The sequence below is a fragment of the Vanellus vanellus genome (genome assembly GCF_965231255.1).
Source record: "Vanellus vanellus genome assembly, chromosome: 9".
Classification (NCBI taxonomy): Eukaryota; Metazoa; Chordata; class Aves; order Charadriiformes; family Charadriidae; genus Vanellus; species Vanellus vanellus.
The window spans coordinates 12,460,759-12,474,979 of NC_138914.1; the positions used below are offsets into that span (position 1 = coordinate 12,460,759).

Sequence of the window (14,221 nt, forward strand, 5' to 3'; positions counted from 1 at the left end):
TGTTCACTCCAAAGGTGGGTGGGAAATTCCTTTCTGCTTTCCCTGCGTCCCCTCCCTGTGCCGTTTGCCAGCCCCCTCCATCCTAGAGCTGTCATGGCACCAAGCCCAGGTGCTCTGGTAGCTGTAGGCAAGAGAGCTTGGGTGGTTCTTGCAGGTGACCAAGCCTAGAAATGTGTTTGAAGGTCTGCAAGAGACAGCAGTAAAAGTGCTTTCGCTGCTGAATCCTGCAGAGTTTGCTGCCGCCTTCTGAGCCCACCTGAACTACATCCAGACTCCTCTGAAATGAAGGATGTAAATGGGGAGAGGAGAAGCAGTAACTGTTCAGTATAGTCTCAATTTACTGCTGGCTGAGCTGGAAAACGGTTGGCAGAAGCCTCAGGGTCTGAGCTGTATTTGTTTTCTAGGCGCTGAATATCCTGCATCACAAATTTAAGGCCAGTAAAAGCCATGATGGCAAAAAAAAAAAAAAAAAAAAAAAAAAAGGAAAATGGCAACCTTTCTCCTGCAGGCTTGAACTGGAGAACTGGTTTTGGGCCCTGCAGTGTTTAACAATTGTAATACTGCCCCAGACACCGGGGGTCAGGGCTTGTGCCTGATCCAGACTTTTTTTCCCCTTCCCTCTACCAGTTACTGCATCATTTCTCAGCTAAGCAAGGATGTGCTCAGCCGGAAGGGCCGCCCCCGCTCTGCTCTGAGCCCAGAACCAGGGACCCCCAAGAGTTGTGTGTTTTCGCAGGTGTGGGTTTAGCACCAACCTTGCCTTTTCTGACTAACAAACATGGTCTTTCTGTTGTTCCTCTCCATGGCATGTCCTAAATCCATCCCGGCAGGTAAACCGCATCCGAACGAGAGACTTTGACTGCTGTCTGGCTGTTCCCCTGATTTCGGAGGCTGGAGATAAGCTGGACCTGGTGATTAGCCGAAACCCCTTGACACTGGCTGCCAACGCTCCCCCGGAGGGGAACAGAGAGCTGCCGGCGCAGGTGGCCCACGGCGCCGAGGTCAAGGCGAGCATCCAGACGCTCTGAGCAGCAGGAGCAGAGCAGACGGTGCCTGGGGCCTCTGCTGAGCCATTGTGGTATTTGGGGTGGTTTTCCTGTTTTTTGCACTGGTATTTGTAAAAGCTGTGTGTACCATAACCTGCAAGTGGGGAGGTGGGTCTTCAGTGAGCCTGGAGACCACCAAATATTGCTGGGAAGGTTGGAGCTGGATGCACATCTCGGGCCGTGGGCAGCACCGGTGATGGGGCGAGCTGCCAACGGGAGGAAGGAGCATCCACAGCCATCCCCCATGACAGGGCATCCCCCTGCGCCCCGGCCATTGGCATGCGTGGGGTTCTGCTTCCGACATCCTCCTCACCCTGAAGGCCTTGGCCATCCTATAAACACACATGGTGCTATTATGTTACTCGTTTGCTTGATTAATTGCATACAGCCAAGACTGAAACGCCGTTCCTTTTCTGTTGTCCCCAGCTCCATCCTTTAAACACTCCTGATAAATCGATTTCCGCAGTCCCTCACACTCCCGGTGCAGGGCTGTGGAGAGCCCTGTTTAAAAGACGTTTCAAAACGTGCTTGAGAGTGGCTAGGTGCAATTCCTGTTCAAAAATTGGTATTTGCAGCTGTCTCCTGCCAGCCCCGTCCGTGCTCCCCGCCAGGGCTGGCTCGCCCTGCGGTGGGATGAGGCACCTCGTCTCACCATCAGTTCCTGTCAGCGGTGTGGTTGCCTCTGCTGGAGTAGTTTTTACAGAGCAGAAGGCCATAGCCAAGGCTAAAGGCCTTGAATACCTGCCCAAACCCCCAGCCACCTCGCTTGTCTGGGCTTTATGGAGATCTCTTGCTTGCAAACCTGGCCTGCGCCCGCAAGTAAATAGAACAGCGATCTTCCCAGGGCTGTCCCTCATGTTTTGCATTAATAAAACCTTGTCGTCTCCTGTCAAGCAGTGGCATGAGAAGCCCTTCGTTAGATGGAGGTTGTGTCCCCTGTGTCCTGCGTGGGCTGGGCGGTGTGTGTGCCCACGTGGGTTCGGCTGCTCGCCCCCGCTCCCCCCGCCGTCGCCCGTTGCTGGCCTTCCTGTGGCTTTGCAAGCATGATGCCCCGTGGTCGCTCCCCTCCCTCCCAAGAGCCCCCAGTCCCGCGGGGAAGAGGGGCTGTGGTGTTTGCATCAGTTTCCTCATCCGCCTGCCATGTTTCACGTATTAGCACTTTATGATGATGTTCATGTCCCGGTGGTGGCCTGAGCCTGGCATCGCTTTCCCCAGGAAGGCTCAGGCATGGCGGGACGAGGAGATTGCTCGGTCGGACGCCACAGCCACGGTGCTCACCGCCCCTGCTCCCCGCTCACTGTTTCGGTTCCTCCATCACCGCCTGCGTGCCGGTGGTGTGTGTAGGGTGTTGGATGGGTGTACAGCACACGTTTGTCGCTTTGCTGAGTCAGGACTCGTCCCCCCACCGTCTGTCCCCAAGCCACTTTGCGACTCTGTCACTCTGCGATAGCGCAACGTACCAGGGTGTTTCTTCCAGACACGTGCCCGGCCCCATCCAGCTATTTGTTGTTGTAGCCATTTTCTCTTCGAGTATGCAATATCCCATACCATTGCTGCCACAACTAGATAATGTGCCATAATGGATACTGTGGAGCATTGACAGTGCAGCCGAAAGTGTTTTTATATGCAATATTCTGAGCAGTGGAAGCTCGCTGGGGCTTCTCATAGGGTTTTTAATGAAGACTTTTATTAAAGGCTTTAAAAAAAAAAAAAAAAAAGAAAAAAAGGGAAGAAAAACTTGGTCCTTGTATCCCTTCCTATGCATTTTGAATGATATGAAGATGAAATGCATTACTTAAATGTGTATTTTTATCCATATATTAGAGTGTATTCCTTGTAAAGTATTTTTATATGCTAATTTTCTTATGTATCTATGAAAGCACAATATTTAAAAGTACAGCATTTCAAAGAATATTTTAGTCCTGTTTTGGACCTATTTGTAAATCTCTGTATTTAAATGGGATTGCAATGACTTTGACTTTTTTTTTTTAATTAAATAAAAGCAAATGAAATGCATTTGTTTTGGTTCGTATCTCTTTCTGCTGGAGGATGACAGTGAGGCAGCGCTCTGCCAGAGGAACCCGAGTTAGGAGACACCCTGAAGGACAAGGCAGGAGGGCATGAAAGGGGTGTTGCTGGGCAACACTGTTTGTAGGGCTACCACTGTAGGGCTGAGGTTGTCCCTTGCCACTGTCCGGCAGCGGGACTTGGGTCGCTTCTCTCCCTGTCGAATAGAGGCACTTTTGCTGTAGCACCTAGCGATAAGAGCTGGAGCTGCCCCTGCCCATGGTTACAGCATCGCTTGCAGCTTCACTTGGCCACACTGGAAATCCTCTTGGGTTAAACCTGGGCTACTTCATGACAGAACACTGATGCAGCAAAGCACGTGGTGGCCGTGACGTGGCTGTGGCGGTGTTTGCAAAGCTGTGGTTAATCCCTGGGGATGGGTTAGGAAACCGCTGGAAGACGATGAGGCAGGAGGTGTCCTGTCTGGTGCTCAACACCCTGCAGCTGTAGTGGGGTGCCTTGGGGAGCTGCACTGTGATAGCCAAATTATCCCACCTCTGAAACCAAACATCTAAAGAGATGACTGCTGTGAACCCAGAATGTAGTTCCTTGTCTCCCTACATTGAGGATTTCTTCCCTTTTCTCTTACAAAGGGATTTAGGGCACCCCTCCGCTCCCAGGGTGGGCAGTGCAGGCTGGGATACTCCTGGGATGAGGCCATAAGGAATCTGATCACTGGCGAGGAAAGGGTGAGCCGGGTTTTGCAACCCTTCATGGCCAAGTGGGTAATGCAGGAATTTTTGGAGACTGAGCATGGTATGGAAATGCTCCTGGTTAGACCTGGGGAATCATTGCCACGTAAACAAGCTTTATCTGCCATCTCTGGCTGCCCTCCTGGGGTGCAGACTTCAGAACAAGGCCCTTCACACGTTTGGCACCGGAGACTTGCCAAAGCCGCGTGGAGCCAGCCGAGGTGCTGGGGTGATGGCAGGTTGAACGAGCGCCCGTGCAACGTGACCGGTGGGGTTTCGGTGCGTACAGCAGGGAAAAGGTTAGCACGGTGCTGCTCCCCTGGTATGCGCTGCTGGTGCGTCCTCCCACTAATGTCACCTTGTGTCCCATGGACCTCGGCTGAGGGATGGCTGCAGCCACGGGCAGGTACATGAAGCCCCTTGGAGGCAGCTCATGGCACTTAGTGGCTTTTAGAATTATTTATTTTATTTTAACCCGAGACACGTTCCAGTTGCTGTCTGTGCTGGTATCGGGCTGCTCAGTGCGGGTATGCAGGCTTTGCTGATGGGAGGAGAAATCCCTGCCAACATCCTCAAATCTCACCCAGCAAAACAACCAACAAAGACAGAAAAAAAACCCCTCAAACGAAAAACAAAACCCCAAAGACAGCTGTGGGGCTAATCCTGGGCATGGGGTGCTGGAGCCTCAGCAGTGATCAGGGCCTGATGCACGAATGCTGAGCAGCTTTATATTTCACAAATAGCAGCCACCTACATGCTGTTTGTTTTGTTTTTTTTTTTTTTTTTCCTTTCTGTACCTCAAATCAGGACTCAGGGAAAGGCCTCTCTGGTTTAACCTTCATCTGCTTGACTGAACCGGCCACCAGTAAGCCTTAAATGACCAGTCCCAATATACCAGGAAAACAAATGTTGTTGTTGTTAGTTGTTTGTTTTTTTTTTCTTTCCTTTTCTTCCTATTGGGCTTTTCTGATGTATTTGAACCCCCACGGTAGTGGTGCCATGCAGCCAAGATGGTGCAGACAGCAGTGGGCAATGCTCTGGGATGGGCTGAGTTTGGATGTGGCTCAGCCCAAGTGCAAGAGCTCCCCAGCAGTAACCCTAAAGCTTTGCTCCATCTCCCCATGCCCCTGTGAAGGGGCCAAGGAAATCTGGTGTCTTCAGGGATAGAGAAGGAAAAAGAAGGAAAATGGAGGGGGGAAGCTAATTTCTCATGGCCATGTAAGACAGCACATGCCCAACTGCATTTGATGAAGCATCAAGCTGGGGAAAACAAAGCACCAGTGAAGCAAGGCTGGGCAAGACTGAACCTCTGTGGGGTGGGACCACATTGTCCCTTCTTCACACTCAGCCAAAGTCATTGCTGAAGGGGGGGGTGCAGAAGAAAAAAAAAAAAAGAAAAGAGCAAGCCTGACAAGCCAACCCGCTGTTGATGACCCAGGGATGTGTTAGCTCCTGCTGGGCAGTGCTCACACAGCATCAAGGGCTTTGCTGCCGCTCACGTCACCCTGCCAGCCATTAGGCTGGCAGTGCACAATAAACTGGGAGGGGACCCAGCTGGGACTGCTGACCCCAACTGACCAAAGGGACGTCCCACTCCATACAATGGCGCATGCGGACATACACCTGGGGAGGGTGGAGGTGGGCAGGGGTGGCCATTGCTCCGGACTGGCTGGGCATCAGGTGGTGGTGAGAAATGTTCTTTTGCATCTTCTTTTTTGCTCTTTGTTGTGGTTGTTTATTTTTCTTGTCTCGTTTTTTTTTTTGTTGTTTTTTTTTAATTATTAAACAGTCTGTAGCCCAATCCATGAATTTTTGCACTTTTACCCTTCCAGTTCCCCCCCCCCATCTCACTGGCTGAGGGGGTGAGTGAGAACTGCCCCAGAGGGCTGAGCTGCCGACCAGGGTGACACCATGACAGACATGAAGGTCAGACAGTGAGCTGGGCCAAGCATCTTAGTGAGTTGGGCATATATATAAACGGAATATTTTATATGGACACAAAAAATACCCGAACCAACAATCCCAGAATAAATAATAGGTTTAAAGGAAGACTTGAGCTACTCGAAGATCAAAAAAGCATCCACGAGCATAGCTGGTTTATAAAGGAAAGTTTTATTTTCAGTTATAAGGTGATTACAAACTCATCTAAAAAAGCAAAGATGACTTAAAAATATCCATATACATTTTATTTATCTAAAAAGCAAAACAAAACCTGCAAAATACAAACATTTACCATATACACAAAGGCTAGGGTTTTCAGGATTAAATTACACTCCAGGATTTTTTCCAAATACAAATATTCCGTTTTGGAACACACAAAAAATGTTTTAAAATGTTTTAAAAATATTTTTAAGTTTTTTTTTTAAAAAAAGTTCAGATGACATTTTTAAGGAGGCCATTGTCGACATTGCCTCCTCGCTGTATGTGCTACTCATCACATTACTGTAGTCACAGTTGCTAGGAATTTAAATAATAAAAAAAACCACCACTGTTTTTTAGCCAAATACATCAAACAAGATGGACCACCTCTTATCACATGAAGTCCCTGGCAACGTTATCAGGTAACAATCACAACATTACACTGGAGAAAAAAACAACATCCTATTGAACAACGAGCACTTCAGAACAGTACTGGGATGCTGCAATGCTGAGAGACCGTCGCTGGCGTCCAGGACAGGAGCAGATGACAAACTAACTCAACTTGTCCCCTCAGGATTTTTTTTCAGCCTCTCAACATGATTTTGCCACTGTTCTCATTTTTTTTTTTCTTTGTATATTGAAAAAAAAAATAATCAAATCTTTTTAACATCTCAACTGCAGCAGATAGATTTAGAAAAATATGTAGCATGCTAACATGTACTACGCTACAGGACCGAAGCCTTCCCCCGTATATGCATGCACACAAAAGCACACGCGCACAGTTCCCTCACATAATCAAGCTCCACGTTTTTTTAACTATAATTTTTCCCATTAATTCTTCTGATTTTTTTTAAGTTGGGCCATGTTCTCCTTGTGCTGCGAATGGCAAAGCCAGCAGCGCCGTCCTGCTCTGCACTATAGAGCCAAACCACGGGGAAGAAGCCTCCAGAAACTCACTCCTTTCTAAAATGTCTTTAATTTGCTTTATTCCTAAGGCGCAGGGCTGTGTAAAGCTTGTGGCGATTCAGTTCTGACACTGATTATTTCAAATTAAGACACAGCAGCAGTACAAAAAGGTCACGTCTGCGCTGCCATTCAATAGTCCAGCAAGGTCAGGCTCTTTTCCAGTTGCAAGCCCTGCCACTAAAGTTTTCCACTTTTGATGGGGATGGTCATTAGTTTTCTTAAGGTTTTCAATCTGCACAATTTCAAGCTTGCTTCTTTTTTTTGGTTCAAATGGTATATGTGAAGCGTTTTAGTAAATTGCAATCATCTAGTCACAATGACAACTGGAAAAAAACACACAAAAATTTGACTGGTTTTGTTTATTTTTTTAATAGAAACAAACAAATTCAGATTTTTATTTTTTTTTTTTTAAAGCAGAGAAGCATTGTTCATGTACAGGTTTATTTTGGGCTTGCAGAAAGAGCCATGATCAGCTCGGAGAGTGCAGGGCTGGAACGAACAGTTTTCCAGTTGGGGCTACTGCTGGTTATGCGCAAGTCTTTCTTGATCAAGCTTTCTAGTAAACTCAAATTCACCATTCAAACCAACAGAATTTTTTTGTGATCTAAGTATGGAGCTCAGGCGCCTTTTTTGCACTAGTTCATGGGGTTTTTTTGGGTTTCAAGTGTCACCGAAACGACCAAATACTTTCTTTCTTAAGCTTAACTTTGATTACAAGAAATAAAACGGGCTACTAGGGTCTGACAGTTCCTGACCTTTGCTCATGCAAATATACGAATACACAACTACACGTCAGTCCTAACCACAAGGCTTTGGATGCTGATTTTGGAGAAAACACGTCCAAGGCATCTGCCTGAAGCCACACCACACCTGACCTCACACACCAGGAGCCACGTGGCGCTTGCAAGGAGCCAGGAGAGTTTTCAAGTCCAACCTCAAGACTTCCTTGGAGGGGCCACAGTCCAGGATTTTGTCATTACATTCCCTCTTTCACCACCCCAATTTGGGAAAAGCTGCCTCAATCCTCATCCTACAGAGCTTGGCAAGACTTACACCCGTGATTTGCAGCTTAGGAATAAAAGCCATGTCCCCACTTGTGTGCATGCATATGAGGGTGAAAGATTTCATCTACTAGTCTATTTAAACACAGATTTTTTTTTTATTTTTTTTTTTTACTGAAAGTGAGCAACTTCCATTGAATCTCCTGGAAATGATGTCAGGGTCATCTTTCTTCCAAGTGTACTCGAGCTGCTTAACTAACTTGTCCACTCCATTCAATACACAGCTTATTAACATTTTATATACATTATGCCTCCATGAGTGATCCTGCAGTGACCACAAGACGTGGAAGCTAATAATCAGTTATTCAGAAACGTTCAAATCCTTCTCCCACAGATGGAGTTTTGCCATTGACGCAACAAGTGGGAGCTTTGAACCCAAGTGTGACAAGCACCTCACTGAAACTGTCAGTCTCCTTAGCAAATAAAAGCAGATTGGGAGGAGACTTGTAAAAGGCCTATCGAATGGAAATGTCCAGGTGTCTTCAGATCTACTTGACTTGTCTAACGCTGAGACAGAGAAGAGGAACCAGGAGTATCTGCAGTTGAGAAAGGAGGATGCACACAGGACTGAAAACAGCTGCAGAAGACGCTCTCCTGATGGTGACATTAAAGGCTCTGCTGATGGTTGTTGGGTTGGGTTTTTTTTGTGTTACAGCAACCGTAAGGCTGCATCTTTTTTTTTTTTTTTTTCCCCCTCTTTTCCTCCACTCGCCAAGAACAGCAGCGAAAATCAGTTTTGCTGAGCTGTTTCAGCAGACCATTCCGAACTCCCCTCCCCTCCAGGAGCCGCACTGCTGCCCCGGGTGACCACCAGCGTTGTTCTGGATGGCAAACGCAGCTGCTAGGCTTTTGTGTCTTCATTTACAACACAAGAACAAATCCATTGTGGACCTACTATCTCACACTTTAAAGAGGACTTTTCTAAGTGTGTGGATCTGTTTGGACCAGACAAAAAGGAAAGCTACGGATGAGAAGGAAAATGAGAACCATAACAACAACAACAACAATAAAACCCAGTTCTATTTAGGAAATCATACTGTTTGTTTAAATACTGAAATACAGACTACTGGTAAAGTCCCTTACGATAGATGCCCGTTCAGTGAGATCATAACTAGTGACAGGTGAACTGAAAAAAGTTTGGAAAATTGAGAAAAACAAGAAACTGGTCGGAGAACCTCGTGGGGTAAACATTCCCCTTTACATTTCTACTGTCTCTTGATTTCAGTTCAGCTGGAAATAAATACTGCTGAAAATCTGCCATTTTCAAGCCCAGAAGAACCCATGCATACAAAGGTATATGAAATATAAAAAGGTGTGGGTTTTGCCTCGTTTTATTCTGGTTTTAAAATCAGGGATCTGGTTCTAAAGATCTCATGCCAAAGCTGCACTAACTTTTCCCTGGATCCAAACCAGTTCATCTATGACTAGTCATGATATATTAATATAGAGTTCCTCATTTACATAAAACAGGTAGAACAGGTCACAAGTGTTTAAACAATTAAATTAGGAAACAAAAAATCAGTTGTATTTGCAGTCAGAAATAGGTAGAAAACACAGGCTTTTTTAAAAATTATTTTTTAATAAATTTGGCAGAGGATCATGTTGAAATGCAAATTTATCACCAAGAAAATTTCAGAAATCTGATATAAGTGTTAGGAAAAAAACCACCCCAAAACTGTAAAAATGTGAGCGAGCTCATTGGAACTCAAACCCCAGCTAAAACAAGAAGAATTAATTACACTTTTTTTTGGAGGAGAGGGGAGAAGGGAGAGGGGAACTGTTTTCCAGAAACGATAATTTCTTAGCTCTTGGTGAGTCCCAGCCCTCCCTTGCAGTCACGCTGAAGAGCACGGCAGGGCCAGAGAAGCTGACATAGAGAACGCTTCAATGAGGTTGTTGCATATGTGCGAGACATTTTCACTTGGTACATGGAAGCGACTGATTTGAATGGCACAGTTTCTATCGAAATGGGGCTGGGTTCTAGTTCTCTAGTAGTTGTACTTTGAAAGGTGTAGTATTAACCCTCTGGTTCTTCACGCAAAGACGCTCTCCACAATGTGGGAGATGGCTAAATACCCAGCTGACTCGCTGGAGACATCGTTGATGTAGCCAAACCATTTTTTTTCCCTAACTAAAGCTCATCTCAGCTCTATAGCACGCAAGGGACGTGCAAACTGTATCTCAAACACAGTTGTATGACAATGTACATATATAAAAAAAATAAATCAAGCATCAGTGTTTCATCTGCACTCACGGAAACCATTAATTTAGACCCCCTAACCTGCTACTCCCTCTTCGCCCAGGCCAAGTGTGCCTGTTTACTGCAGACGCTAATTGTAACTCAAAAACGAGGGTCCAAGCTGAAGCCATGAAGAGAGTTATCTTTGATTACATTTCCTTGCCTTTGATGGTTAAAGGCTATTAAAAACAAGTAATTAGCTGTATGCATGTTTCTTTATTTTAGGCACATTTGATGACACCCACTGGCTCACAGAGTTCCTCCAGTGACCTTCAGATGGCTACTGCCATCGGCGCAACAGGTGTCATTAGATGTTTGCCATCTCCGCCTGTGGAAAAGTTTCGTTTATAACTCTCATAATACAGCAACCAGAAAAAAAAAAAAAAAAAAAAAAAGCAATTCTGCCATGACTGGCTTTGTTGTTCAACTCAGCTATCTGATGTAAAAATGTGTACAAATTCAAACCAGAAAGATTTTGGAAGTTATAAATTCAGCCACTTTTTCCTTTTTTTTTTTTTTTTTTTGAAATTAATTTGGTCCATCTCTTAGTTTTAAATCACCCCTTTTCTGTTACAAGAAAACCAACAAGCTAATCAACAAGTGTTTGTGCTGCTGTGGCCAGGTAGCCCACGAGACAAGAAAAAATAAAACTACTGTGCAGGAATGTTAAGAACTGGATATGTACCTGTTTAAATGACAAACTCTGTCCTAACAAACTAAGCTGACAGCAGAATCAGCAAATACAAACTCTGCTTTTATCAAGCATTTCCTCTAAATACCTTTGGATAAGCCTAACTGTGGTATCATAAGAAGAAAAAACCCTCTCCCTCTAATACAATGCCCAGAAGAAAAGGCTGAGTTTTACCAGAGAACATGTTCCCAGCACAACCTGCTGAAGTTTGGGTTTTTTTTTTTTAAAAACAAACAAACAAACAAACAAACAAACAAACAAAGGCTTTTGCCCATGTTTTGGACAGTCTTCAGGGAGCAATTCCCCATGGAAACATCCACCCGGCTCACATGAAGCGGAACCCCCATGCCTACACTCCTTGTAGTGGTTTTTCTTCAACTCCCCAGTCTAACCTGGAACAGTACGCAATTTCTTCTGACCAACTACAAAACATTTCAGTGTTACGTGTTCCCTTTGTTTTAACTTAAAATCCCAAAAGCCCCGTTTCTTCAGCAGTTAAGATTCATAAGCCTCATAAATATGTCTGCCAACCTCTAACCCCCCCCCCCCCAAAAAAAATAATAAAAATTATGGTTTAACCCACTAATGGACAAGTAGCCTGGGAGCCCTAGGTCCACTGCTGCTATCTAGTAACATGGAACAAGGGACGTGATCCTTTTGTCGGTTCCAACAGTAACCAACCACCCCCCAGCCAATAAATAAATAAAGCAAATCCTGGTTACGGAACTTGGCAAAGAATTTTTGAGATACATGGATGAAAAGCACCTGTTTGCTGAGTGATATTATTATCTTCATTACTATTATTATTAACAATGCGTCTGATATAATCACCGGTTACACCAGGTGTAGCTGAGTGGTTTTGTTCCTCCTGTTGGGGATGACCTGGTTTGTGTTCACCTTTGGATGGTCAAAAGTCCACAAGGGATTCTTTTATTTTTCTGCCCGAAACCAAAGTCCAATAATCAACAGGTGAACAAATGAGCAAGCGCACGTCTGAACCCCAAGAGGGCAGGTGCTGCTTTTGCCCTCTCAGCTCCTGGGCACTCGTCCCTGCTGCCCTGGGGACAGGCTGCCCCCTCCCCGTTTGCAGAATTCAAGTTTACACCAGTGCCACCACACTAAAATATGCTTTGCTGGAACACTCAGGAGCAGGTACTCGACCTCCCTGCTCACACACAAACAGTAGGCATTTCACTTAAGTAGAAAAAACCCAAAACCTAAAAAAAATGGGAAAAAAAAGGGAGAAAAAGAAAGTGTGAACCATGCCAAATCCTGCAAACGCCTTCCTAAAGCCCTCCTCTCGTCTGTATGACAGGGTCCCAACACCATGCTTGGGACATCCACGAGTTTTTTCACACCCAACTTCTCTGCCTCCCTCGCAGACTCTCTGCTCCAGCTGCCCAGCTATATCTTTATTCAGGGACTGTGCTAAACATAACTGTACCCTTTCCCTAATGTGACCCCGAAGCCTGTCGTTTACCACAATTGAACCAGAGGGTGGAAATACTACACCTTTGAAAATTCTCTTGAAACAGCATCTTTTTTTTTTTTTAATCGTATCTCTCAACAGAGCTCCTTTTGTGTGTTCTGTAGGTCACCCTGCTCCCAACCATACCAGCACCTAAAATTGCTTTCTGAGACTTGAATATATTGCTGGCAAGACAATCAATTCAAGTGGTAAGGTGTATAATATTTAGAGATAAAGATATATATATTAAAAAAAACCCAATAATAGTAAATTCCTGTAATATGTCTAGTCTGATATGAAAGCTCTCCCTCTACAGAGAGACATCTGCTGTGATTACCTTACAAAATATTAAAAAAAAAACACACACAAAAAATAACTTTCTCTGTGAGAAATAAAAATAAATCCTAGTGCAAATATAAAGCTCTGTAAACCTGGTCCTATGAGAATCTATGGTTAGTAAACGGCAGTTAAAGCAGGTTTATCCTCTCACAGAGAGAGCTCACATCATGGTTTCCACAATGATATGAGTTGGCTTGATCAATCCGCCATTCGAAGTTCCATTGGGGCAGAAGGGGGTGCCACTCTCCGTTTCTTTGGACCACCGATTCACTTCCTTGGGGGCAGCCACTGCTTTTATCCTCTGAAAGAAAGAAGAAAAGCAAAGGTGAGAAGACCGAGCGGCCCCTGAGTCTCCATGTACAAGACGGAGGACGTGGCGATCTGAGGATGGGGATGGTGGCCATCAGAGACACGTGTATGCCGCGTGGCTCTGCAAGGTCATGGGGACCCGGGCTGTGGAGCACTGTGTTCAACTTTTGCTCAGCGGCAGAGCCCGACTTGACGCAAGCAAGTCAGACATGAGAAGGCATCCACGGCGGCGTCCAGCATCCTGCACGCTGGGCTGTCAGCGCTGCAGCTGCTGCTCAAATTATGTGCGTTCTCCTTCCTCATTTAGAAACAGCTCTGCCTTTTAGCCCAGCCATTCATTGCCAAGTGGCAACTTCTCTCCTACATCTCAGTTCACAAAGGAGGAACTAAATGGCATCTGACCAGTGTTTACTCTCTTTCCTTTCCTAACATGGTCTTTGAAGAGTGTTTTGGCTACTTTTAGACTTGTCTTTCAATAGATGGTGACAATGTAGGCAGGAAAATAAACACTCATGAAAATGCTCTGGCCACAGCTGAAAAAGACCATTAACACTTGGAGGAAAATAAATGCTAGCGTTTGTGCTCTGGGAAATGTTCTTTTTTTTGTTCTATTCTCTCTTTTTTCCTAACCCAAAGTGTCCCACTTTCTCCTCCAAGAATACCCTGGGCTGCACTTAAGACCGTCTCATTAGGCAAAAACAAAACTAAGCTGAAACCTTGGAAGAGAATTGCTAGGTTTCATGCTTGCTCAGTCTCTAAAAAACTTTCCACTGGAAGAAAAACAAACCAGGGGAACCTGTGAACCAAGTGAATCCGCACTGTCAAGTCTGAATCCAACCCAAAGTTTTCCAAAGATCAGGGCAATCTGGATCCAGTGTTTTGATCTGATTCACTAAGAATAAAAAAAAAAATAAATTAAAAAAGCTAAAAAGTGAAGCCCACTAACAGAAGGGTTTGACTTTTATACAGTCCCCCAGACTGAAGGCTGTGCCCGAGAGCCACACAATCCACAGGTGGATCCCAATTTCCCTGAAATGCAATGAGCTCTTAGACAGCTGGGTTTGAGCCAGGTCTCTCTCTCTCTCTCGTTTTCTCAGTGACTTGTAGGATGGTGTTTCCTTGTCCCTGTGGGCTGGAGAAGAGAACTCTGGCACTCGGAAGCACACCAGTCCTTGAGCACTTGTCTGCACGTGGAGGCAACGAT

The 14,221-nt window shown here is 45.4% G+C and overlaps 2 protein-coding genes across 2 annotated transcripts in view; one reads left to right on the forward strand and one right to left on the reverse strand.

The window, feature by feature from the left end:
• Window positions 1-1,678, forward strand: part of GRIP2 (glutamate receptor interacting protein 2) — a gene marked incomplete at its 5' end in the record, with an annotated part of 353,896 nt that extends 352,218 nt beyond the window's left edge. The window contains one exon of the mRNA XM_082487750.1: window positions 831-1,678. Coding sequence (XP_082343876.1) covers window positions 831-1,028 — 198 coding nt within the window. The 3' untranslated portion in view covers window positions 1,029-1,678. The remainder of the gene's footprint in view (window positions 1-830) is intronic.
• A 4,220-nt stretch (window positions 1,679-5,898) lies between these two features.
• Window positions 5,899-14,221, reverse strand: part of SLC6A6 (solute carrier family 6 member 6) — a 58,787-nt gene continuing 50,464 nt past the window's right edge. Inside the window, exon 17 of the mRNA XM_082487779.1 lies at window positions 5,899-13,009. Within this exon, the coding sequence (XP_082343905.1) occupies window positions 12,869-13,009 (141 nt within the window). The 3' untranslated portion in view covers window positions 5,899-12,868. The remainder of the gene's footprint in view (window positions 13,010-14,221) is intronic.